Consider the following 27,372-nt stretch of genomic DNA (forward strand, 5'->3'; position numbering starts at 1 on the left):
TGAATCTAAACCAATAAAATTCAACAAAAAAAAAAAGAAACATTTATTAATTTTTACTTTCTTCATTTGAAATGTGTTTTTTTACTGTTTAAAATACTTCCAATGTGGAATGGACGCTACTCTGAACACCCCTGCCGCACTTTGGCAAAAGCTCGAGGGTTACCTATGGAAATCAGTCCTGGGCATTCCAAAGTCAACTTCGATGGCAGCGATCAGGCGCGAACTTGGTCTCTTATCTCTGACAGCATCAGTAGAGCAAAGTCGTACGCAGTTGCGCAGAAACATTTTACTCCCGACAGCCTGCTAATATACCACACTATGGCTGGGGAAATCCAAAGTAGCCGCTGCAAAGCACTAAACCGATGGGTGAACACCCTAAACAGCAAACTGAGCGAAATAGCCTGCACACAAGTAATTCTGATCTGCAACCCCCAAAGAGTCAAAATAAAAATGGAAAACCAGGATTGGGTCAACACGTGTGAGAAAGCAGCAGCAAACAAACTATTAGGCCATCTGCCACCCACCACGAACAAATTAAAACTGCCCTTGGCATACTGCTCAAAATTTTCAGACAAATCACTCCGGAAAGTTTTTATGAGAGCACGTTTGAACCTATTATTAACACAGGAAATTCGCGCAATTAGGGCAACTACAGCCTCCAACAAATGCAGACTGTGGAAAGATCCTACAAAACGGGAATCTCTAAAACACCTCCTGATGACCTGCTCAAGAACAAAAACAATATCACGCGGCATTTTTGACGCCTCTTTTTGCGGATTCCATCAACACCGAAGAAGAAGTATGGTGGAACCGTCTGATGGCAGGGGAAAAAACTAGATGGACGATAGCGACTGTCAAGATTCTAGAAGCGGCAATGAAATTGATAAAAGCCCCATCCTTGCAGTGACCTGGGGTTTGCTGGGTTAAATAAATGAACAAACGATAAACCTCTTCAAGCGACATAAACAATGACACATCTACCACGGCAACTTCTGAACTTTTAAACAAACTTTTAAATGAATATTGCAGATTTTCTCCTTCGTATCAACTTGGTGATCTTGTAAAAATCTTATTGATTAGATACAAGTTAAATAAAAAATAAAAATAAAAAAAAAGTAAAATGAGTTTCACTTGGGCCTGCTGAGGACTCATACCCATCGAATTAGTTTGGGAACGGCACTGGAGTGCACCTGTAGTCCATGGGCATTGTGGGCATCCTTCTTCGGAAGTGATTGCATCGAGACTGAGTGAGAGCGGCCACTTCGCCGGCTCCGCGAGGCGATGCAAGATGGCGCCTGACACGCCAGCCTGCCTCGCAGATGGCGGTTTCTCCTTCAAAAGACACTCGCAGGGTATGCAGCTAAACATAATCTATGTTACCCCAGCTGTGGATGGATCGCGATGAGGGTCCTGATTTGAATGTGCAGATCCCTCCCCCATTAATTGGATGCTGCACACTGAGCACTGACTGCAGGCCCCAGTTGGATTTGATTGTGGCCCCCCTGTTGATGTGGTTTGCCTATGTGCTTGCTGTGGCGGCCTAATGTAGGTGAACTTGATTGCTGAAACTTTGCGCTCCGTCTTGGCTGAACCTGATGGTGGGACCCCCCTGAAGTATCTGATGTACTCACAAACGTTATGGGGCCCGTTGATACCGGTGTAGCCTGGGCTTGGTGACGGCAATAAAGGAATCATCGGGCCCTCTAGTCCCTATCATTTTGGAGATTGCTACGATGGCCATGAAAACGCCTAAAGGAGGCAAATGAGGGGAGGTGTTGGCCCTGATGCAAAACCAGGATAGGTCCAAGAAGGCAGAGATTTTGGTGGAAGCGCAGGTTTGTTTGGGCCTGGAGGCAGAGAGAGATGTCTCAACGCTTGCCACCAAGTATGATCTTCTTCCGATCTTCTCTGAGCTTACGAAGCATAAACAGGGCCTGGTAGTGGAACTTACACTAAAAGTGGACGCTATCGACATATGAGTGTGTTCAGTGGAGGGCCGCATTGATGATCTGGAGAATACTACCTGCAAATCTTCGTATGAGGTGTCTAAGCTGACTGCCAGGGTGGAGGTGTGAAGCTCAACAAGTTATGCTGGTGCTGAGGCAGGAGGACTCGGAGAACAGTTGCAGAGAAATAATATCCGCCTTCGAGGAATCCCTTCACAGATCCAGGATGCGGACCTGAGAGCCTATGTTGAGGATTGGTTTAGATTCCTGGTCCACAGAGGACAAGGACATAGAACTGGCTAAGACCCATAGAGTGTATTCCACCACCCAGCTGTGCAACAAGTGGCTTCTCAATGGGCTGGCCAGAGTCCATTGTTACTGCGTGAAAGAAGATATTATGGTTGCGGCCAGGACAAGCCAGGAAGCTGTCTTCCGGTGCTCAAAATAACATTTGTTGCATGTCCTTGCTCCATCGACTTTGGCTAAGACAAGCATCCTCTGTGATTTCACTTCCTGATTGCGAGAGAAGGGCAAAAGAGCTTTCCCTGCGCAGTGATCTGCGCACTTGACGGTGAGCGGAAAACGGTTACATCCATGCAGGAGGTCATGCTACTTATGAACCGTGCCTTTCGGCCCTCCATGCCAGTCGGATCAACCAGGGATCAATCCGAAGATTGCCCATCATGGAGGGGGCCTGGATTAAGATCACGAGACCTGGGGGTTTAAGGAAGCTTGTTGCGGCAGGAGGTTCATCTGCGCCCCATGTATGATGACTCGCTAATGCCTGATCGGGTCTCGCTCTGGATTGTGTGGAAAGGGGGATAGTTATGGGTATTGCTCAGTATTAAACTGGCGTGCTGCTATCTTTTTTGGCATCTTGGCTGAATGGATGAGGGGTGATTTAGCATGGATTGGGTGTTTTTGTTTATGAAAGGTGGTGGGTCAGCTGTGGGTTTTGCCCGTCCTTCCCCCATAGGAGTTGGCGGGAGGTGTCGGCTGGTTAGGGTGGTTGGAGATTGGGACTGTGGGTGGGAGGGAGTTGGATGGGATGGTTATGTGTGAATTGCTGTTTGGTTTTTGTTGTATATGTCAATAGTGCAGGGTGTATGCTCTTGACAGGAGTGCTGTTATTTGATTGTAGTGTTGTCATGCGAGGGGGGTCCTTTTTGTTTTATATTAGGCATATTGCTGTGTACCTGTTTATCTGCCTTCTGGACCAGAATGACAGGGGAAGAGACTTATATGCTAGCTACTCTGAATGTTCAGGGATTCAATTCCCCTGTCAAGAGGAACTCGATATTGAGAAGGCTCCAGGGGTATGATTTTAGCATAGCTATGCTCCAGGAGAATCATTCAGTGTCACAAGATGAGCAAAGGTTGAGGAGTAGGGCTTACCCCTTGCAATAGTTTGCCTCTGCCATCTCCAAAAAAAGGAGAGATGCAATTTTGATAGTGAGAGGCTTCCCCTTTCTTAAACTTGGAATTCAGAGGGAACCTGCGGGTAGGTGCCACCTGCTGAAGGGAACCCTGTTGGGCCACCCTGTCACACTAGCCTCTGTATTTCCTAATATTCTGACGGTGCTCCTCCCGACCCTTGCAGCATTTGCCGAGGGTGACCTTATAATAGGGGAGATTTCAATTTGGTGCCTGACCCGGAAGCGAATAGGATGCTCCTTCCCTCTCTTCCACAGACTTTAGAAACTACTGTGATTTTTTGAGGGCCCTACAGGAGCTGGTCGTTGTTGATGTCTGGAGGCTCCATCATGGATCTTATAGGGAATATACCAATTACTGCATGTGCACAGGGGCTCTTCTTGGATCAAACTCCTCTTGTTCTCTGCTTCCCTAGTTCCCTTTGTATCATGTTCGTGCATTGGTGCGGGGTTGTTCTCGAATCATTCAATGGCTTTAGCTGATTTGCGCATAAGTAGGGTTCGCCAAGTGCCTGATCAAGAATGGAAGCTTATGCCCCGCTCCTTCAGGATCTGATCACTTGTAGGGAAATCGCAGCAGCCGTTGGTAATTACTTAGTTGATAATGACGTAGAGCGCACCCCGACTGTGGGGGTCTGGGATTCAATGAAGGCTGTCATAAGGGGTGAGGGGGGAATGTATTAGTCACTCCACTGCATATTTTAAGCCAAAGAATCGGAGCGGCTAGCGTTTGGAGGCCCAGGTTTGGGAGCTGGAAAGAGCCCATGCTCTGTCAAAATGCCAAAGGGACTATAGGGAGCCGAGGTTCGCTGGGTCGAGCTTGGTGGTGCTGATGGCAACTGATGCCGCCACAACTCTGCTGTGTACAGAACGGTACTACTATATGCACCATTAGGCGTGGCTTATCCAGATTATACTACTAGATCCACTTGTAACCTGCCTTGTGATATCACATCTTAAGTATTCGAACGTTTGCATTTACCTACTTGTACCTTCATACGTGGTTGCTTCTTCATTCCAGCCATGTGCTGGGTTCTACCCATCCACCTGCACTTCCTTTATACTCCCTCCTTATCGCTGTTCCTTGCTCCCTGACCCTCACTTCCCCTACTCCCCCTGTCCCCTTCTTTATATCATAGCACTTGCACGTTCCGAATGCTCTCAAGACCTAGCAGTTTCATTTTGTTTTGTCTGTCCCTTCCTCCCCTACCTTCACTCCCATCATCTCCCTCTCCCCTCATTTATGTTCAGCACTTGCATGTTCTGAATGTCTCAAGGCCTAGTAGGAACCTTCTGTTTTGTTTTGTTTGTTTGTTTTTTTACGCTCTTTCGTTCCCCCTCGCTTTTTTGTCTTGATGTGCTTTGTCTTGAAACACCTGGTGATGTATAGACGCATTACATTGTAGGTAGGTCAAATGCAAAACACAGCAGGTTGCGAAAGTCAATCAGTGGTTGCAGGTAGGTAAAGCACATCACTGCAGGGGGCTGGGAAGTGACCATCCAAGGTTAAAGGATGGTACGAATGCAAGACACAGAACAGGGCTGAGAATGACAATCGAGAGGTTGCAGGTAGATTAATGAAAAAACGCAATACAGGCTGCAAAAAGTCGAGACAGTGGTTACAGCTTAATGCATGTTATGGGGCGACACCAGAGTGTTACAGACACAATTAAAGAAAGGCATTGGAGGGGCAGTGTTACTGGGCAAGGTGAGAGAGTACAACAAGGACTGACAGGATGGGCAATCCCGAGTTGACACAAGAGCTGGGTAGGCTAGAATAGGAGCGAGAGGCAAGGACAGGCGAGCAAGCAAAGGCAGTATCGATGAAAGGGGGTGCAGCGTCCCCCGATAGTCAGTGGAAGCCACGGCTGCACCTGGAGGTAAAGAATAGAAGCAGCGAGGTATGGAATAGGAGAGAGGCGAGTGCAGTTAAGACAGGTTACAGCTGACAAGAAGGTATCTAGCCATGAACAGCAGCAAGGGAAGTAGTGACGACAGATTGAAGGAGAGAGTAGATAGGAAGTGCAGAGAAGTTAATGGAGGGGGAAAGGCCTCTTTACCTTGCGAATAGAGGAGGAACCAGTGCAGCACCTTGGGTAGAAGACGGCAGCCACCAGTAGAGAGATGAGTGTTAGATCAGCACAGGGGTAGGACACGGAAACAGAGAGTTGGCTACAAGGCGCTGGCCTCACCGCGACAGTCCCAGACAGGGTACATCAAGACCGTTATAGGTGGCCCTTCGAGGCAGGCTCCTCACTCCTGGACAAGGTTGATGAAGTCTACAGTGTTAGTTGTAGCACAGCGGCTATGTTGGAAAGGCCGAGCCGAAATGGGATGAATGGAGCCTCTCACAGGCTCATGGGCTGCACTATGTATCCCACAGGCAGATGGAAGAGAAGGCCCAGACAGGGTACATCAAGACCTCTATAGGTGACCCTTCGAGGGGACCAGCGTCACATGCCGGCTCCCAGGCCCACAATCAATAAAAACGAGCCCGACCAATTGGCATTCAGCATAGGCGGGCTCCTGTACAAGGTTGAGGAAGTGCACAGTGTTGATCATAACACGGCAGCCATGTTGGAAAGGCCCAGCCCAAATGTGATGACTGGAGCCCCTCATAGGATCATGGACTTCACGATGTATCCCACAGGCAGAACTGGCTCAGTTTGAACGTGCCTCAGGCTTCCTGGTGAACCTGGGAAAATCTATGGGACTAAATGTCTCAGAGTTCTCTGAAGAAATGCAGTAATTCAAAGGGAGTTCCTCTTTAACTGGAGCGACACTATTGGACTATCTGGGGGTTAAATGGATAACCTCCTTCACAGGCTTGTACCAGGCCAATATTCCCTCTTTGTTTAGGGGCTTAGGCGATGACTTACTGAGGTGGGGAAACCACAAGATTTAATGGATGGAATGGATTACGGCTATTAAAATGTATCTGGTTCTCAGACTTTTACATGATGCATTGGTCCTCCTGATCATGATCCTGTGCTCCATCATTCGGTCTCTTCACCAAAAGATGAAGTGTGTGTGGTCGGACCACTAGCCGCATGTGGATAGACGGGCTCTTCATGCTGATAAATATAGTCAGGTGTAATCCTCTACATCTCTGACGACCTGTGTGAGGGCCCACACAGTCTGGATGCAGGTTCTAGCCCTGATCAGGGATATTACTGGGATGCAGTTACCTATGGATCCCTTGGTGGTTTTTCTTGGTGAGTCAGTGGAGTCTGTGTATCTCATGCGAGGCTCTGTGCCATCACGTATTATCCACCAATTACCGGTGGCCCGGATCATTTTGATCAGGTGCTGGAAGTTGATATCTGGTGGTACAAGATTTGGGTGATCCTCGGAGGAGAAGATTGGTGCCACCTCTTTGTGTCATCTGTCTGGTCATATTAAGGTGTGGCTTCCTCTTCATAAATTCTGTGATGAGAATCCCCTCCACTTGGTACGACCACAGGCGCTTAAATATTTCCCGACGATCTAGCCTTCAAGCGATCCATTGCTGAGGGGGAACTGGGGACTGAGCTGTGTGTACTATGTGTATCTTTTTCAATACTCTACACATTGTATTTGCTCTGACATGGACCTTGTTGGGACTATTTCTCAGCACAACAGCCTTCCATTGATTATTCTCATGAATCACCCTGCACGTGTTGTTTTGTTTTCATTTTGTTGTACTTGTTGTTGCATTGCTGTTTGTTGAATTGTAGTGAAAATGTTTGGGCCTCATCATGAGTTGGGTGGTAGCCCATAAATGCGACGGTAATGCTATTACCGCTGCATTTAAGGGTTTGCCCAATCATGAGCTGGGCGGAATACATCCTGCCCGCTTTCGGCGGTATTACCACGGCGGTTATTGCCCCGGCGTAAATAGTGATGAATAATTCCAATTGACCCAATGGGGTATGGTGCTTAACAGCCTTACCGCTACTCGTGATCTGGCGCAAATTGCACCAGACCGAGAAAAGGTAACACTATTTACGCTGGCGGTATCCCGGTGGTATTACCGCTGGGATAACACCAAATCCCTGATGAGAGCAAAAGTCTTTAAAAAAAACTGTGAATGGGTAACCCAATGGGAGAGAAGGAATAGGGAAGAGGAAGTTCAAGCCACCCTACAACGCCTATAACTGCATTGCCTCTCCATGAGGACAAATTCACTAATGTGAACTGCAGCAGCGCATTATGTTTGCTTTGCTTCCATGTTCTGCATATGTAGGACCACCAATACACACTTAGAATACCTCTGGAGTTGTGTACAGGCGTGCACATGCTTTTGCTTCTCCTGTCCCCTGCAGAGAATAACCTACAACTCCTGTCAGTTAAATTTATGTGCCGTAAATTAAAAAATCCACAAAAGGCCTTTGCAGTACAGTAGTGTGTTAAGTAGTTTAGCACTCATCAACTCTGTTGAAAATCTAAAATTAACGGACGCTTTTTAAGCATTCCCCAGGCGATGAAGCCAGAAAATCTGTGTTCGCCTGTCCACCGCTCGTTTGTGTACTGTGAGATATGTTCATGTTAATGTTAAAGGATATTTGTACAGCGCACTATCACCACCGGAGTGGTCCCCTGGCGCTCTGGTGGCTCTGAAAGGGGAGAAAAAACGGGGCGTGAGTTAATGGGAATAAGCTGGAAAAGTGCAAGTGAGGAAACCCAGGATGAAAGATGAATATTAGAGCCCTAGCAGGCCCTTTGATAAAACATGACAAGCATGAGAAATTACCACCATTCAACCAACCAATGAAATGCTAAATGGGATGTCACATGAATGTAATTTGGCACTGACAAGCCGACTGCTAGAAGTGACAGGAAACGACTGTGTAAGACGGTGAATGTGACCGGCACAGTTGGAGTGAGCCCTCCAAGAGCCAGGCGAACATGGCCGCTCAATGGGGGTGCATTCTCTACTGGGAGATGAGGGAGCAGCATGAGGGAGGCCATACTATCGTCTTGATCTAGGAGCTACCCTATTAGAAAAGGAGAGATTTTTGAATTCCCTTTGTATATATCATTGCATCCTCACGTCATGTGTAATGACACATCTTACCTGGGAGACAAGGAACAGCAAACGCAGTCTAAGAGGAGCATCAGGGAATCGGGATACACTGGAGAAGGGGGAGTGACTTAGTGTAACTCAAGCATAACATGTAAATATGAAAAAAAAAAATTGCCTATGACAATTACTGAGGTAAGAGAAAAATGGTGCGCTAACATGACAATAGCACATTTCCCAATGCTTGTGCAGCTGGGGACTAAGTAGGACAATGGAAGAAGACCACACCATGAGGAGAAAAGTAATTTGGGGTCATACTTTCTTCACGGGCGGATTCAGTGACATTGTGAAAGATGCCCAACCATTGTAGTAATGCAGTCTCTAGTTTAATTATAATCTGCGTTGATTTGACAATACCTTACCTAAAGTAATAGTTAATCATTCCCATAAATACAGTAGGGAGGCCGGTGTACAGAAGGCAGCACAACCCAAGATTACTAAATCACAACCTTAAGAGAATGCTCCCACAAATCCATCCCATTGGGGGATAGGCATTTCAATATGTATACATTTACAAAACAGTTCCTGCTTAAAACGTTCATATACAAAAAATGCTAAAGTAGAAAATGAACAGTGTATAAATATAAACAACGTAAATGCACTATACAGCAGTCATCAGGTTGTAGCACAAAACGCACTGTCAGAAACTACCATCGCTCATCAATAATACATAAGTGTCCACAACGTTGTAGTCTTAATGCAGAGTATCAAGTCAAGAAAACTGAGGTAAATATATACTCAAAACTCAAAACATCCATGAACATGAACATACAGAATACTCGTATGGCTTGCTTCATTAAACATCAACCTCCCTACATGTTTCGGTCTCTTCCTTCGCTCACAGACTTTCTTCAGGGGCAGAATGGAATAGCTTTCTTTCAATTTCATTGTGTCATCCAAAAAGTGTTATTGATAATGTTCTCCCTAAATGGGGTACATCAATACAAACCTGTGATTTAATTATTAAGGTTTGCCTACGGTAATCGAGAGGCATCCACCGCCAGAGGGATGTAGTACCTGAAACGTCAACTTTTCAATTTTCTGTTGCTTATGTTATATTATTCGAATCGAAACTAGCGAAAACAGACTGTACATTTCTTTTAAAAACACATAGCTCACTCAGTAAAGTCAAAGGTAATTAATGCCTTCTGCAATTAATATTTGGTCAGAAGTGTGAGCTATACATTTGCGTAGCTCCCTACTTTGGCTAGACATCAGTATGTTTCTTCATTCAGTTCATACAACAAATACAAAAACAAAACCACAAGAAATATTTCACTTATACCTAGATGGCCATAAAATATTGTATCGAATGCTTGACAAAGCACTACGATACACAAATAGCAATGTACCAATTTGGACTCGTCCAAGTGCACCAAAATATGCAGAAACTACTTAGCCCTTACCCTTAACACACCAAGGATAAAGCATATCAACACCCTTTCTATGATCTAAATACCATTAACTAAGTCACTCTCAAGGTCAGATAGGAAAACGCCTATTCTCTGCTTTGAAATGTCTGTTGTGATACATTCTACTCGGAATGAACAAGGTATACTGCAACTAAATATTGCACCAAAAATGTATGCCTGCTGCAATCTCAACAATATTAGGAGCTCCACATGGTGGCTCCTTACATATTGAAAAAAAATATGCATCAGCTGGCCAAATGCGTCTTGAGGTGCTTTACTCTAAAGATGCATTAAGGCTAAACTGCTTTTCCTTACATAATTAGAAACGGGCAGACAAAGTCACTCATATCATCACGTTAGCAGGTACTTTCCCCAAAAGCCATCATCATATCTGTGCCCTGCGTGTAGTGTGTGGCTAACCCACATTCATTCTATTTGATGGACATCTAAATGTCCTCATGTCAATCTCAGAGTTGCCAGACTGGTTATCAAATATTACATGCACTCCAGTCCACTCCTAAGAAACTGAAAACCTATTATTCAGAACAAAGAAATATGTAAGCTTGCCCCAGTAAATACATTAACGTAATCTCTTCAAAAGGCCCTGTGCTAACAATATCAACTCCTTCTCCTGCCTAAAGAGCAGCCTTAGACTGGCATCGCTCTCATTTCCAGTGGTGTTCGGCTGAAATTAAAAAATGGAAAGCTGATTCTAGATCTAAATTGGAGGTGTACATCCTGTGAATTAAACCACTGGATGAAATATGTTGCTGTGAATATGTTACGGTGTACTGGGACCCTCTTTTTTGTTATAGGGGGCCTGTGTCATGAGGGTAAACTTAACAGGACATATATATACAGGACTAAAGCTACCCCTCCCTTTTGACACTGTTAGTCACCACACACTTGACAGATATTGGTATTTAACCTGCACATGTATTACAACAGATCACCACAATTGCATTTCACAAACATTCTTTATTTTTAGAGTTTTTTCTATAATAGAACCTACAGAAGGTAGTTAACATATCTAGACATGTAGTGCCAAAGTTAGGCCGCAAGGTTTTTCCTGTGCCCACGGTGGGTCATCATATATTTACAAACATGTCTCGTTACTTTTGATATGGCGAAGACACTGTGAGAGGGTTAGTATCTTGTGACTTAGAGTATAGCAATTATTTCCATACACCTATCTAGTCTAACTCTAAAAATAAAGAATGTTTGTGAAATGCAATTGTGGTGATCTATTGTAATACATGTGCAGATTAAATACGAATATCTGTCAAGTGTGTGGTGACTAACACCTGTAAGTGTCAAAAGGGAGGGGTAGCCTTAGTCCTGTGTATATATGTCCTATGAAATATGTTGCTTCCACCTTTGCTCAATTACAAATAATCACTGCATTGGGTATAAATCTTCCATATCCTGATCTTACCCAGAAATTGATTTTTACATCATTCAAACATCTCTGCATGCATTAGGTGCCTGCTTATCTCCTATTGGCGGACTGTGAACGTGTTTGTAGAAATCACACAAATTATATTGTTTGTGTTTAAAACTGTTGATTTTGTATTTTATAACTTTTTGTTGGCACATTTTAAACAGAAGTTGTTTTGTAAATGTTTTAATAAAGCATTACATATTTAAAAGGCTATATCCGTGTTCATGTACATTTGAGTTAGTCATTACAATTAAATAGAGACCAACTTGCGTATTTACGGCACAGAAGCCTAAGCAGGGCATGGCGGCTATAGAAACCACCCACACTTAGTAGACACCAATACCACATTCCCTATAACATTTCTCAAGCTCCTAAAGAATCGATATTCCTAAAATAAACTGTCAGCAAGTGTCTAAACTGAGTCAATCGACAACGCAACAGACCAACCCAACCTACGAGGTCCCGCATGAAAAAGTTGGCCCATGGCCTTCTCCAGCCTCGAAGGCAACCAGATCCCTTTTTCTGATATCGGAGGCCCACACCAGTCATCAATGGGGAGCATCATTGAGATTGCAAAATCCCAACATCACAAAATCATAATGAATGAGCACACACTAAGGATGTGGCAGGACGTGGAACTTGCCACTTGGGAAGATTTTTTTCAAGATGGGTTATTAACGGATTTCTCAGAAGTGACGGAAGAATGCGGATTACATTCTGGACAATTTTTATTGTACATGAGGGTGTCGGAAATTGCTAAAAGGGAAATGACTGCGACTGTCTGGGGACAGATGAGATAGATGAAGCAACAGCATTGATGTATAAGCTATAAGATGGGCCGAGACGAGTACCGAAGCTGTACAGTGGATTGCTGGCTGGATTGTGCGATAAGCCACTCCGGGTAAAACCCCTTTGGGAGTCAGATTGGAATAGATCTTTTTACGAGGAGGAGTGGGATAGTGCATTGATGTATGTGAAGAGAATTTCTAGAAATGCTGCACATAGATTAGTGCAGTTCAGTGTACTACACAGGACATATATGACACCACATAGGTTGGCGACATTTAATAAGGAGACATCCCCTGATTGATCCAGCTGATCTATTACATATGGTCTGGAATTGTCTGACAATCCAAAGCTTTTGGGGCAAGGCTAGGGCAGCATTGGAGAAGGCTGGTGTCACTAGATTTCAATGCACCCCAGAGGCATGTCTGTTGGGCATATACCTCGGGCCATAGAAGGCTAGACATCTAGTGAAGATGGTGTATTTGGCTTGCATACTGGCTAAGCATAGCATAGTTATGTCCTGGAAGAAGAAACCTGGCCCATTGTTTTTGGAGTGGATGGAAGATATGGAAAGGAGGTCCGCGACTGAGGCCATTGAATGGTATAGAGCACTGCAGACGGGAGCCCGTGAAGTTATTGGCAATATGGAGGCTTGGAATGCTCTCATAATGGTGCTATTCGATTCATCAGACGACAAACCTCCTTGATTCCCCGGTATTGCTAGATATGAGTGAGTAGGTGGATGGTTATTGGTGTTGATGGAAGAAATTAGTTGATATGGGTCTTCGACCTAAGTTATTAGTGGTGGAAAACGGTTAACGCTCCCAGAACGAACTTGCATATACCTGTTTGATGCATGCATGTATAAGAATTATGACAAGCTGGTCTCTACTTTTCCACCCCCTCAACTCCCTTTTTTTCTTTCTTTTCTCTTCCCTCTGTTTTTTCGTCCTGCAATGTATACAATGTTGTCCTGGTTCATTGGTTGGTATTGCTGATTATGTCGGAATGATGTTAATTCTGTTCATTCTCATTAATCGTGATGGAGATTTTTGATAACAAATACGTGATTTACAAATAAATAAATAAGTGAGCACACAGAAACACTGCGGGGCAAGTCAGAGGGCCAAATAGAGGTGGCCTGTTCTCATCAGCGTGGCACTCCCCAAGGACAACATCATGAAGGTTGGCAGTAAACCCCCATGGGAGAATATAGTTAGGAACACAATCACAATGCTGCACAATCATGGTGAAAGCAACCATGGGGAGCAGGAGTCCAGTAATGGAGCAGTGCAAGAATAAATAAAGCAATGGGGAAACATATGTGTTATGCTATGGTAATATGTTTTTATACTATGCCAAATCACAACCGTAGACGTATCCGCGTTCCTAGCCTTGTCCATGGAGTGCCTTATTGTGCCCCCACCAGGGTTGTCCAGACCTTAGTCTGCTGGAAAAATAAAATGAGTGAGTGGAAGATGAGAGGATGACAAAGGGGGGAATAGATGCGATGAACACAGGGAGGGAGGCATGCAGCCGGGGGAAGACTCTTTTACAATAGCATGGGTGCATGTGTCAGGCCTGGTAGGTGGAGCGATGGGCGGTGTTTTCAGCAGTGAAGGCTGCACAACACACACATCCCGCCAGCCTACTAAGGATTATTAGCCTCACACTCAAGGCGCAGCCAGGAGGCACAAGTAACTTTCAAATGTTTGATGAAAGACCTTTGTTAACAGTGCTCACATGCAAGGGTCTCATTGGACATCTGCTCACAGGACTATGAAGAAGGAAGCTTTTAGGCTCCATGTTTGAACCTGTTTGGTTTGCCAACAAGTCGATGTGTGTATAACTATAGCTCCACCTATACTCAGGGCTCAAGTCGAGGGTACACGCAGGGGAACGGAGTCCACCCACTGTATTCAGAGGGTGGACTCGGTCCTCCCCAGCTAAAAGCGAATCATTGGGTGTCCTCTTTGAATTTATGATTTACAGCCGACCTCAAGGATCAAACCACAGTCGTCAGGTTTACAGGCTGGACACTTCACCACTGCACTATATAACCTGATGAAAAATAATAAACAAAGGTGAAATGTCCCACTTCGGTACGCAAGTCCCAGGGAAAACATTTGTATTGGTTCTTGGAGTTTCAAACATGCACACATTTTAATGTTTTCAAAAACACCATTAGAAGAAAATATCCTGTTTTGGTTTTGTGTGTGTGCTGATTTTATGAAAAGCAAATGCCATTCGTCCTGTTCAATTGGTGTGGTAAAGCCAATTTAATACAATTTGCATATTTGACCTTTATATGCTAATTTCTGGTGACGTCAAATCGCATTGCGTTTGTTGATGAGTCCCCCCACTTCAATTTTTAGGACTTGACCCCTGCCTATACTCTTGCACGTGTCTGATTGAGATCAGTGCGCAACCTGCAGGTTAGACTTAGAACAGAAATCTGTGACCTGCAAGTTCTGCACAAAGCTATGTTGCAAATGAAATAACCATGAACCTTCACCTCTGCAGCAGGTGCATATCATTAACCCTTTTCTCTTCTCCCCCCACCTTTCAGGGTTAAGCAACATCATTGGAATCATTGTGTACATCTCGGCCAACGCAGGTGACCCCAGCCAGAGCGACTCCAAGAAGAGCAACTACTCCTACGGCTGGTCTTTCTACTTCGGAGCCCTCTCATTCATTATCGCAGAGATGGTTGGGGTCATCGCCGTTCACATGTTCATCGAGAAGCACCGGCAACTACGGGCCAAGTCCACCTCTGACCTCTTCAAGAAGTCCGCATTCACCCGCATTCCCAGCTACCGGTATCGCTTCCGTCGACGCTCCAGCTCCAGGTCAACCGAGCCCCGCTCCAGGGATGCCTCACCCGTCAGCAAAGGATTCAGTGCAATCCCTTCCACCGACATCTCATTGTACACCCTATCCCGGGATCCTTCCAAGGTGACCATGGGCATGCTGCTCAACTCCGAGAGGGACTACAACTTCCTGCAGGTGCACAACTCCTTGCCCAAGGACCTTAAGGAGTCCCTGCAGAACAACCCAGTGAACAGACGCACAACCCCGGTGTGAAGCCCTACTCCGCCCTTCGAATCGTCCATCACCCTTGCGGCAGTGCGGTACAGCCGGCTTTCTGCATCCATGTTTGTGTGAAATAGACAGGCCCAATGTAGGCAGATCCAGAACGGGGCCCGTAGGCACACCATCCAGTGTCTTCCTCTCCCAACCCCAACAATGTACATGTGCTTTTTCTAATCCCACCATGACTTATTCACTAGTAAATAGATGAGGAAACGGGCCAGACAATTAGCCATATTGTCTGGCGCTGATGCCAGGGTGGTCTGTGGGCACGATCCTGGACACGAGAGTATACCTCATACCACAGAGGCGCATTGAACCTGGGCTGAGATAACAGGCTGTTCAGACAAACCTACTGAGCCGGAATCATCTCAACCAAACCCATGTGATGTCCAGGTTCAACTCTTTAGGAAACAGTGAAGAAGGACTCAAAATGGGTCAATCCCAGAAAACTGAGAAATAAGGACGCCCTCTTCAAGGAACATATTGTAAAACCCTTGTCTTCCCGTGCCTCCCCTCCTACTTCTCCTACTTGGCCTACGAAAACCGATCAACAAGTAAATGTAATGACAATCATGACAAAAGCTGCCATCTTTTTCTAAATTGTCAGTCAAATCCATCAACCAGCTTCTACTCGCCTATGAAATTAATCATATAAACAAATGCGCTACCAGTCACTGTGAGAGGCGAGAGAGGCTTGTCGATGGTAAGGGACCCTTGATACCATGCCGCGGATGCTTTGCTGAGGACACTAATCACTTGATCCATCTTTACCTCTTGGGCCTGAGACCGAAGGCCTGGTGGACTATTCAAGCGGCTCCACGCAGGAGCTAGGCAGAACACACCGAGATGTTTTGCGATTGTCTCCTAGCATCTGTCACCCAGTGTGCCAGGTATCCTGGACATGGAGTAGCCCATCAATGGACACGCCTGCTTGTGGGTTGAACACAAGGGTACTTGATTGTGTATACAAATAACTGTCATTTTGCATGCGTAGTGTAAGAAAGCCGGTTGGTGGCTGGTGTAACATCTGTGGTGTGAGAAATGGTACAGAGTGGTCTTAATCCTGCGCGGAGCCCTGCCAGCCACCGCAGCTACTCTACTCTTGAGGAAGAAAAGGCAATCATCCGGCCTTGTGTTTTTTTTTCACTTCCGGTAATGTCGTATTGGCACAAATGGAACATGGATCTGGTGGCCCCCACAAGCCGTGGAGGGGAGTGATGAGTGGCTGAGGTGGGCCTGCACTGGAAGCCCGATGTCCTACTGCTGGGCCTGCCTTGGCTGACCAGTGAAGCTGCTCTCTGTGCCCCTCTCCGGTGCTCAAGGAGGCCGTGACTCACTCCCATTGAATGAACTCCAAGGGCATGGTCCAATGTACTGATCGTCTTTGCGGGGGTGACGTTTCAAAGGAAGATTCTGCACAGGCTGAAGACTCCACTGCTAGACTTTGTCCGCTGTGGGATGCAGTGGGAGGTTTGAGGGAGGAAGAGAGAGTCAAAAGTTTTTGTGTGAGTGATTTTGCAATGTTTGAAACCCGACAAAGGTATAGCGGAGGGTAAATCTCCGAACAGGTAAGGAATGATAGACATGGCTAATTCTGTGCCAAAAAGCGAGCGTTGACCCCGAGAGCGGGCATTCTAAAGCTGCCGTCTCCTAGAGGTTGTGTGCCAGTCTTCTCATGTCGCAGCTACGGTGTTCCATAATAAAGGCAAAAGAGGTATGAGCGGAAGCACACATCTTTAGCTCGCTGACACGAGCTGGACTAGGAGACATTTTGCTGAAAGATTACACAGACGAGCTTCCATTTTGTTTTCTTCAATGCAAAACGTTGAGTGTCAAAGTTCGAGAGAGAAGAGACGGGCAAATCCACAGACTATTTTCATTCAGATAGGGTGCCAGCTAAGAGCAGTGGCACAACACACAATGGCAGGTTACCCCTGTAAACTGCGGTGAGGGTCCCTTAGATTGCTGTCAACAAGATATCAAAATGCCTTGGGCCAAGCCGAGGGGGCCTTCAACAACTACGACTGCCCTATTGCACCGCAGGGGTGCATGTTGCACCACTGGCTAAGAGAAAAATGCACAACTGTCTCTATTAAGACTTCAGCAAACTTTAAAAGGGGAGGTTTGCGAGCGCCAGCAGAAGACACACTGTGGTACTTTACTGGTCACATCTTCAAAAAAGTGTATTTTACCATGTAACTAACGCAAAATTTAAATAATTCCCACCTTAGTGCGAGTCATCATTCATCCTGCTCATAACAGGAGTGGAGGGGTTTCAGCAGAGGAATTCACTTTTTTAGCCCACCAACATCTTTAAATCAGGGACCATCCTTTAGCCTTTTGAATAAATCACCTTCCTGTGAGTGGTGCAAACAATGCCACTCCTCACCTCAACTCTATAGCTGAGTATATGCCGTGGCGTAGTTTCTGACCGGAACCAGCATGCGCGTGGGCTGTGCCCTTCCTAAGAGGACACAGAGAGCAGGAAGGATGTGTGTACTGTAGCCTTCACTTGGATACAGATAGCCATAGACTGTGCGTGTGTGTGTGCGCAGAAAGCCATAGAATGAGTGTGTGAGAGGTCTGCTCTGTATGTTTCAGGCTCGGGCACAGAGATGACGAATGTGGCGACCTGGAATTTCCAAACAGAACATGAAAGTGGGAAGGCAATTGTTGGGACAATTTAAAAAGCATCAGTACCAACAATTTGTTCCCAAAAGTGTATCCTCAAATTTTAATTGTGAATGGTCCTGTGATTCAGGAAAGTGGGCATATTAGTTTGGTGCCCGGGACTATTTCTTATCCAGACGGACGTAGTCTGGAGCGAGTGTTTATTTCTGGATGTTTAGTAGGTGCACAGGGGCACAGAAAGACTGTCATGGGTGTGTGCCGGGCAGGGCATCTGCTGCATCTCTTTCTAGACAGTGAACAGAAAAGAAACGTTCAGTGCCATGTTGGTCTAGTTGAAAAAAGACTCCCTAGCAGAGATGATACTTTCTGTCAGGTCACTGCCAATAAGATGTATGGTTGCAATGAATTTACAAAGTTCGGCGTCTTTTATTTCCATGGCCTCCGGGTGCTATTAGCCGTTGTTGTACAGCCCTGAATAGACACTGTGGCCAGGGGTGTTGTTAGGTCTGGAAAAGATCTGGGGCTACGCTAATGTCAGGACTCTCGGGACTAGGGGCTAGCTAGCCTTTCCGTTGTAGCCCCTGAGCTTCTATCCCGGGCTACAACCCAAAGACCTGGGGATATAGCCCCCTTAGCCAGGCCTCTGATCGCGGCAGCTGAAGATCTACCATGAGTGGATTGCATATAGGTTTGGGCAGCAGAGTGGAGGCAGGTCGTACAACCTTCCTTAGCAACCGTGCATATGTTATCAGTTAGGAAGTGTTTGGATGTGTACAATATACAGTAAGGGTTTTGTTAATTAACTGGCAGCTCCATAATGCTAATAGGAAGTGTTATGGTTAAGGAAATGCCCCTTACCAAAGCTCAGAGGCCAGAGAGTTCAGTTATCAATCCTGTTTGGTTTGCTATCTGGCTCGGCAAGCGGAAATTCGGTTAACTGGCATTTTGGAGGACCCGGGACCATTGGGTTGGCAATGGTTCCTGGAAAATCAGGCTTTTACTGTAGTCACATTCCAGGTATGTCTGACCTTTGGGACTACAGAGGAGAGAATTTGTTTCTACCACAAACAAATGTACCCTAACTTTTAATATGTGATTATCGAAAATTTGAAAAAAAAAAGTTGAACACACGTAAGTTTTAAAGTAAAGGACTGAAAACACAAAAGTTTGAAAATCTAAAATTTCACAATTGATAACAAAAGTTTTAAAGTATTTTAAAAAATTGAACAGTTTAAAAAAATGGGAAGAACAACTCTGTTGGTTGTAGTTTGGTGACAGATGTACCCCCGGTTAAATTAATAGAACAACATTTTAATTGCAAAGGGGGAATAGCGTTTGTGGCTACATTAAAAGGAAGAGCAATGAATATCAGGTGGTTAACAGGGGGCGGGGTGAGGGGTATCCCCTTATTATAATTTTTAACATGAATTAATCACAAGAGCATAAGAGAGTGGGGCAAGCAGGGCGAGGCTGACAATTCACAGATACAATGACGAATCAATAACAACCAAAAACACATCTTTTCAATCTGAATTAACTGTAATGCAAACTATAAAAAGCATATTTGGAAACGTATGTTCAGAATTTGGTGTTTTAAGGTTGAGATTGTGAAAGAAAGACATGTGATCTGTTTTGTTGCAAATGACGTTTGAACTCTGAGAGCAAAAACTCATCCTCCTACTAGAATGTTTTACAACTATGAAGCTCTCTCCAAGAGGCCTTTTCCCCAGAGAAGGCCATCATTTCATTGCTCAGAAAACACAAGTAAAGTTGCATCTTCTGGTTTCTTCTAAGGTTTGCCTGTATTCCTATTTAAAGCATCCGGATGCCAGTCCGTACTCCCGATTCCACACCCTCTCCCCACCTCTCTTCCCTTCTCTTCCCATATGAGCTGCCTCTTTTGGGAATTCACTGCCAAGGGAGGGCACCATGGGGGTCCTCAGAGCAAAGGCGGAAGCCCGCAACATCGGTTTGCTGCTTACTTTGGTCCACTGCAAGAGATTCTGACAGGCCACAGAATTGTCAAGGCACCGGCATGGATGCCGGGTTCCTCAACCGGTATGGTCCCCACTGAGTACATCGAACCCAGCTGGATGGTCCATACTGGGTGCATGTACTCTAAATGGAGACACACCATAGTTACCCACAGTGGTGAACCAAATCAAAAACAGTGCAACATTCTACTGAAGGGCACGGGAGACCACGAGAACAATAACAACTCTTTTGGGAAAATTAGACCATCGAGCTTCAAAGAGGAAAACGCAAATCCTTCGTGCCCCTAAATGTGGTGCTCAGATTCATCTGAATACGAAATGGTTGGTTAATAATTTACATATTGGAATGTTACGATTGGAAGAAGACAGCAGGCGGCATATAGTATGTGGCAGGCAATTGGAATGTTCCTTTACATGCGTTGATCGGTGAAGGCCTTTCCTCCTCTTGTGATTCACAATGCCAGATACCCATTTCCCTCTGTTTCCCTCTTCCCGAGTCTGGTCAGATGAAAACAGGGCATGGATGAGTGCCAAAAGGATGCAAGACATGTGTAATTGTAGTACCTGATGGAGAACTCAGCCCTCATAACCTGTCCTTGGATGGGCACTGCGGGCCCCTTCAGACTGTAGCCTACTCCCAGGAGTAGACATCCCGTTGACCTGTGCACATGCGCTTCCAGTTCTTAAGTGTTGCAGCCAAAGGGCTGGCACTCAAACGCTAGAGAAAGGCTGAGGGACCTCCAGATTGTTTGTAAAGGGCCCCAGGGACGGCGGTCATCTCACTATTGAACAGGGTGCAGAAAGCTAGGGCTGTCTCCTACATCTTTCCTTGGTAGGCCTGCGGGCAGCTGGACCAAACAAAAGAAAATATTGAAACTCCGATACAGGCACACTCACAGGACCAAATTGTTCTTTGTTTAGAATTATCTTTTGCACTTTTTCTAATAAATATCTAATCATGAGAATATTGATCCCTGAGCTATGCCGTGGACTATTTACACTTGATGCACAAGGCAGCAGATCAAGGCAAAGCGATGTATGTGATCTCCTTTGAATTCAACAAATCCTTTGACACAGATCCGCCCAGAAGACTTGTGATCGAGTTTTGCAACTTTAGCATGAGAGACTGTGTAGGAAACTAGGTTAGGAACTGGCTAAATGAAAGGTGAAGGGAGTGCTGATAGATGGATGCATTCTCCAGAAAAAAATAATGTGACCTTTAGGATGCTGTGGATGGGTTATCATACCAGAATTCTTTGATGCATTCTCAACAGACTGGAAGACGAGATCTGCCTCCCTGCAGATGCTGTACCGGGGACAACTTGGGATTCATGCAGACTGTCCTAAAAAAGCACTTGCCACACAAACATTTTAAGGCTTGTAATATGGTGAGAAGAGCAGTCTTAAACATCTCGAAACCAGGGAGGCAACTGGTCTTCATGGTAAATGATGATCTGAAATTGTCTAAACGATTTCACAAGGTCAAGGAGAGAGCAAGTGGCGTGTGTGGGTGCATGGAGAGCAGGGAAACTAGCAATAACTCAATAAAATGAGTTTGGGCCATAGTATGATGCTGCCGGTCCGGAAACAAGGGGGCTGGTAAGCTCACCGGCACCTTGTTTCCGGACCGGCAAACTACAAGATTGCCTGCCAGATCCACTGTGCCCAACAGGTCTGACCCTGAGGGGCACAACGGCCACAGTAGGCAGACTTGTCACAGGAGCACCGGCAACATTGCTAACAGTGCCAGTGCTCCCGTGTCCCCACTCCCATTGGACTCTATGGGAATGGGGTTTAACAAATGTACCGGCGCCAGACTTCCCGGCCACCGGACCTGTAATAGCCCGGTGGCACCGGAAATTCAGGCACTGGTAAATTATTACAGTTCCAGAGGTAACCCGCCAGTAGCACCGGCAGGGTTAGTGCCGGACTCGTAATGAGGCCCATTGTCTAACTACTGCACATACTCATGGATAGATTGGGAGTTACATATCCTGAAAGATGAGACAGACACACATCAGCCCAAAGATAGGTCACAGAAATGGTGATGTATTCCTATTTAAGGCAGAGGCATTCCCACAGGAATCTTGAAGCAAATCCACAGAACTGACTACAGAATTTGACATCCTTCCAGCAACATGACCTCAGGCTTTGACACCACTATCAGTACCAAGCATTACACAAGGAACCTACCTTCATACAGTAACATCACTCCATTATCCTGACTTTAGACGGTGACAATACCCAAGGGACCTAATCTTGGATTGTGACATCTCTCAATGAACCAGGCTCCAGACTGTGACATCCCTCTGCAAACCAACTTCAGATCACAAAACAAGCCGACAAGCCGGCTTTCAGACCATCACACCAATCCAGGAAGGTCATTTTACACATATACACTAAGGAAGGAAACTGACTTCATCAGTAGCATTGCTTTAGGAAACTAACTTTAGACTACGAGCTCCCCGGTATGCTGCTGGTAATTTCCGTGGGATACCGGGGAACTACCGTACCATCTCTGCCGCCCAATATCCCAGAGTTAGTGGAATATTACAGGCAGCGTAGACGCCGGTAACTCCCTATTCCATGGAATCCTATAGGACTCCATGGCATGGGGTTGCCCGAATCACTTGCACTGTTATTAACAGTGCCGTGATTCAGGCATTTAGCTTGCTGGTGCGCAAAGGTGCCGGTATACGTTATTACTGCCACCTTATTTCGGGACTGGCAAACTTGTTATGAGCCTGATATATGTCTTCAATCAATTAACCTGATTATACACTATGTCATTACTTAAAGAAACTAACTTCAGACTGTTTAATTACTCAGGGAACCTGAAAGCTAGCTGCAACACTGCTGTGACAGCATTGCATGAACCTTGCATGAAACCGTGCCACCACTGCAGGAACCTGACACAAGACTGTGATTTCACTCAAGGAACCTGAGATTGTGACGTGACTGCATGAAACTGGCAGTCCGCTACGAATCCCTCCAGGAACCTGACACAAGACAGAGACATTGCTTTGAGATCATGATCTCAGTCTGTGACATCACTACAAAAACAACCTGATTTAACCCTATGAGATCACTTCTGGAAGACTGTGACACTGACCCATGAACATTAAGTGAGGATGTGACTCCTGCTCATACTAAAAATACCACTGCAGCCTTGCTATGGGAATATGATAAAAGACCATAGCATCACATAAACTTGACATAAAACAGGGCCTACACTCAACACCAGGACCAGACTCTGGAATCACTCCAGGAACCTGGCATTAGATTATGACTTCATATCAAGTGATGAATTCAGACTGTGGCATCGCAGCAGGAGCCTGGGCAGTGCCAAGGGCCACTACATTCATCATGGTCAGGATTGAATGCCACTGTAAGTGGCACGGCCTTGACAAACATGATTTTGTGCATTCCGATTGTATTTAAATGGGTTTAGGTCTACTGGGTCGAAAATATTTGACCTTTTCACATTTGACTGAAGTTTTTGGGTTGTTTAGTGGTCGATAATACGGGGGGAGACCCCTGCACACACACCCCCATTCCCCACCCCGTACATATTTAATTAAATTTGACAGAATTTCGACCAAGAAAACGATCAGAAAAATTCGGTCAAAAGTAAAAGGTGAAATGTTTTTCTCGAACAAGGAGGCTAATACCATTTAAATGTGGCAGCTTTATTTTTCATAGCTTGGACCTTCGTGAGGGAAGACTGGACGATCAATGTAGAGAGAATGTCCGCAGTCCAGAAGGATAACTTGGATAATCAAAACTCTTTGCTGGCTTGAAATAGAGGGCGTGATGTTGGAAGGGCAGTGTGTGGTGAGCATTGCAGAACTGGACATGTTGATTTGTCTGACTGTTTAGGGAGAGGCTGCTGTCAAAGTGAGCGCTATAGGTGGAGTCACAGTTCCGATGGCCATTTCATAAGGGTTGAGAAAGAGTGCGGTGGACCTAGAAGGAGGGTGCTAGATGTGTCACAGTTGACAGATTTACTCTAGTTCCCTCATCCTTCAATGGCCCTCATTCCGAGTTAGGACTACACCATGGAGTAAATAGCTCAATGGTTGGCAACCATGGAGCTATTTACTCCATGGAATACCGGCATGGTGAATAGAGTAATTTCCGGTCCATTCCAAGGTTGGATAGACCGGTAATTCCCCATTCACCATAGCCCTTCCCCATCCCCATTTCTGCCCCCATAGGGCTCAATGGGAATGGGGAAGGAGGTAATTACGGCACCGTAAATTACGGTGCCGTAATTTACTACAAGGTCACTTTGCGGGTCCCGTAATTTACTCCTGCTAAAAGCAGGAGGTAAAGAGGGACCCGCAAAGGGAAGTCGGAATACGGAGGTAAGGGATTACCGCCATCGGTGCCCTTACAGGCGCCGGTAATCCCTTACCTCCAACCTCGGAATGACACCCAATGACTTTAAGGCAACTTGGAAGGGCCTGGAAGGATGAAGGGGGACTGCCACCATCATCTCCTGATCTGAATTGCCTGGATCACTGCGCGCGTTCAGGCTTATCAGTGTGTAGGTACGGAATTCTAGATTGAAGCTCCTGATGATCTCGACCAATGGGTGCTGGTAGGCATTGGAAAGGAGTGGGGACGGCAAAAACACATGGCCACTGCTGTCAAGCCATTAGCTGTGAGAGAAACATTGACCTTTCAGCTAATGGGTTAGAGATCTTATGCGGGTTGGATCAGTGTGGGACAGATCCAATCAACCCAGTAGACATACACATTGCAATCACCTGTGTTACGTGCTCGTGACAAATGTAGCACAATGTGTGAGGCAGATTGACAACGTCAAGAATGGTTTACACAGTCCTGTGAACTGGTCAGGAGGATCTCCACCTTTGAGCTAGTTCTGCATCTCCTTATCCATCAGCTTCTCGAAAGGTGTTCCAGTGCATGGAGAGGTTTCAGATAGGGCGGTAGCTGGTAGGTCGTTAAAGTCTCAAGGAATTCGTTTTTATCAGTAGCAGAGTCATAATTTGATTTTTTTTTGTCAGTGATGAAATAATAATTTATAGAAACATTTGTTAAGAACAAGAATGTTGCCAGCTATATGGCTATTAAGGCTGAGCAAAGGTTGTGTTGGGCTTGAAGTCAGTCCGACCAGTGGTTTTCATGACATTTAGAATAGCCTCTTTTGAGAAAGGGCCCACTTTTGAGACATTTAAAAAGGTAATAGGGGGTCATATGTAATGTAATATTATCTTGACTTATACTGCACACCGCTACCTCCACTGGGGCGGTCTCCAGGCGCTCTATGCAGAAAAACAAGATGGCATGTTTAAGCAATTTCAAATTAGACGTTTGGAAGGTTCTCAAATATGTCATCTTAGATCTGATCACTGAGGCCCTGAGAAAGGAGAATGTGGCAGCTAGAGCTTTTGGGCAGGCCCAGCTGAAGATGTGTGGAGCCCATTTCAACAAATGATGGTTGCCCCCCCCCGCCCCTCTTGTATAGAGCTGCAAAGAGCCAGAGGCACCCGTGGGATGCATTCGTTATAATGGAGAGAAATACAGCCAGGAGTTAATAGTTGCCGATTGTCACGAGACGGTCAGCCAGCAGGGAGCTGAAACACTAAATTCCCACCGAAAAGCTATACATTACTCTTTGTCACAAGTGGCTGATGTGGAGGAACTGGTGTTAAAAGGAAACGGGGTGATAACACTTATGTATTCCCTGATGGGAGTGATGCCTGGAAGGGCTCCAGCAAACACAGCTTGTATGGCGAGCAATGCAAAGCACACATTGCAAGCCCAGAATGAAAGTAACACAGAAAGGAATATATTGATGTGTAGTAAGTTTACTGACAGGCAACACAGCGGCAGTTGCTGGGGGCCCCCATGAGGTTTGAGGCACCCTTGCAACTAAAAGGTTTGAAAGGCACTATTGCCTTCCCTGTTTATAGGTTTGATGAGTTTATGGTAGACCATGAAGAGTGCAATGGTGTTTTACTTGCTGTGCCGATGATTTGGGCTTCACTTAACCAATCACACTAGTACCCTGATTTAAGACTGGGACTTTAGAGAACATGCAATCCAACTTGATATTGCTTCAGGATTATGACATGAAACGAATTCAGAATGTAACACCATTAAGGTGTTTCTGAGGTCAAAAAGTGCCTTCACAACAGAAACCTGGAACTGAAGGTTAGACTGTGGCATTGATCCAGAAATCTAAATTGGGACTTTGACATCACTCCAGGAACTGAAGGTTAGACTGTGACGTTGCTCTAGGAACCTGAAGTCAGACTGTGACATCACTCAAGGAACTGGAGGACAGACTGTGACATCACTCCAGGAATTGGAGGTTAGACTGTGATGTTGCTCTAGGAACCTGAAGTCAGACTGTGACATCACTCCAGGAACTGGAGGACAGACTGTGACATCACTCCAGGAAGTGGAGGTTAGACTGTAAGATTGCTCTAGGAACCTAAGGTCAGACTGTGAAATCACTCCAGGAACTGGAGGTCAGACTGTGACATCACTCCAGGAAGTGGAGGTTAGACTGTAAGATTGCTCTAGGAACCTAAGGTCAGCCTGGGACATCACTTCAGGAGCCTGAGATAAGACTGTGATATCACTTCATGAATTCCTCCAGCAACCAAATGACAGTGCACCAGAAAAGCCGCAGGCTTCTAGTCAAAGATCAATGAGGAATAGCAAGTATGTTAGTATTAAGAAAACACATCTTTGCTTTAATGAAGTTACAAAAATGCTGAGATCATGCAGCTCGCCATTTCAAAAATTAAGGGGACCATCTAGAGAAATGGAAATCTTTCAAATATAGGTTGGTCTATCCACGTACATAACCTAGATCCCCCTCACACACACACACATCAATTTTTTGATGGAAAAAGTATGGTTTTGTATAAAAACATGCGGTTACTTGTTTACCCTTTTTGCCATTCTGTTATCTTGTAACAAAAGGCTTCTGGTTAATCGGTCTGCCTTGGAAACTAAACGTGAACCAAAATGTACAAAACAAAAAAAGACAAATAAACTTCAGTTAAGCGACATTGTGTGTGCCTCCATTTTGTAAGTGTTTTGAGCAGTTGCTTCGGGTCGGACAATGGGCTCAAGAATATCTGATTCTCACCTCAAATACAGTACAAAAAGCATTGGGAAAGCCAATGGGGTTTACATTCTGTGAGGTTTGTATAGGTATAAAGCAGTATGTAAGCATCATAGGGAAGGCCTCTCGATCAGGCTGCATAAGAATGACCGCACCTAGCAGTATTGGGCATTTCATTGACCCCCCCCCCCCGACAAGCAGTATGGGGTTGTGTCACCCGGCTTCACTGTGCAGGACAGACAAGAGGTAATTGGGGACAGGCAGTAGGACTTCGAGGGGCCTGTGCCAGTGGGCACTGTGAGGTGACACCGTCCGTACAAGGAACAGGGGTCACTACAATGGTGAGGTGGGGAACACATGTCACGTGACAGGGCAATACAGAGAAGCTGGGAGCTATGCAAAGAAACAGGGGCACTGTAAAAGTCAAGGAGCGAGTGAGAGAAAGAGCTCTTTGAGGGGCTGCTTT

At 45.6% G+C, this 27,372-nt stretch overlaps 1 protein-coding gene across 3 annotated transcripts in view; it reads left to right on the top strand.

Moving 5' to 3' along the window:
* CACNG3 (calcium voltage-gated channel auxiliary subunit gamma 3) overlaps positions 1–26,848 on the top strand; it is a 382,985-nt gene extending 356,137 nt beyond the window's left edge. For all 3 annotated transcript variants that reach the window (XM_069647370.1, XM_069647371.1, XM_069647372.1), the window contains exon 5: positions 14,650–26,848. In XM_069647370.1, the coding sequence (XP_069503471.1) occupies positions 14,650–15,164 (515 nt within the window). In that variant the 3' untranslated portion in view covers positions 15,165–26,848. The remainder of the gene's footprint in view (positions 1–14,649) is intronic.
* The last annotated feature ends 524 nt before the right edge of the window (positions 26,849–27,372 follow it).

This window comes from Ambystoma mexicanum, chromosome 2q (assembly GCF_040938575.1).
Source record: "Ambystoma mexicanum isolate Mex_15411 chromosome 2q, UKY_AmexF1_1, whole genome shotgun sequence".
NCBI classification, from domain to species: Eukaryota; Metazoa; Chordata; class Amphibia; order Caudata; family Ambystomatidae; genus Ambystoma; species Ambystoma mexicanum.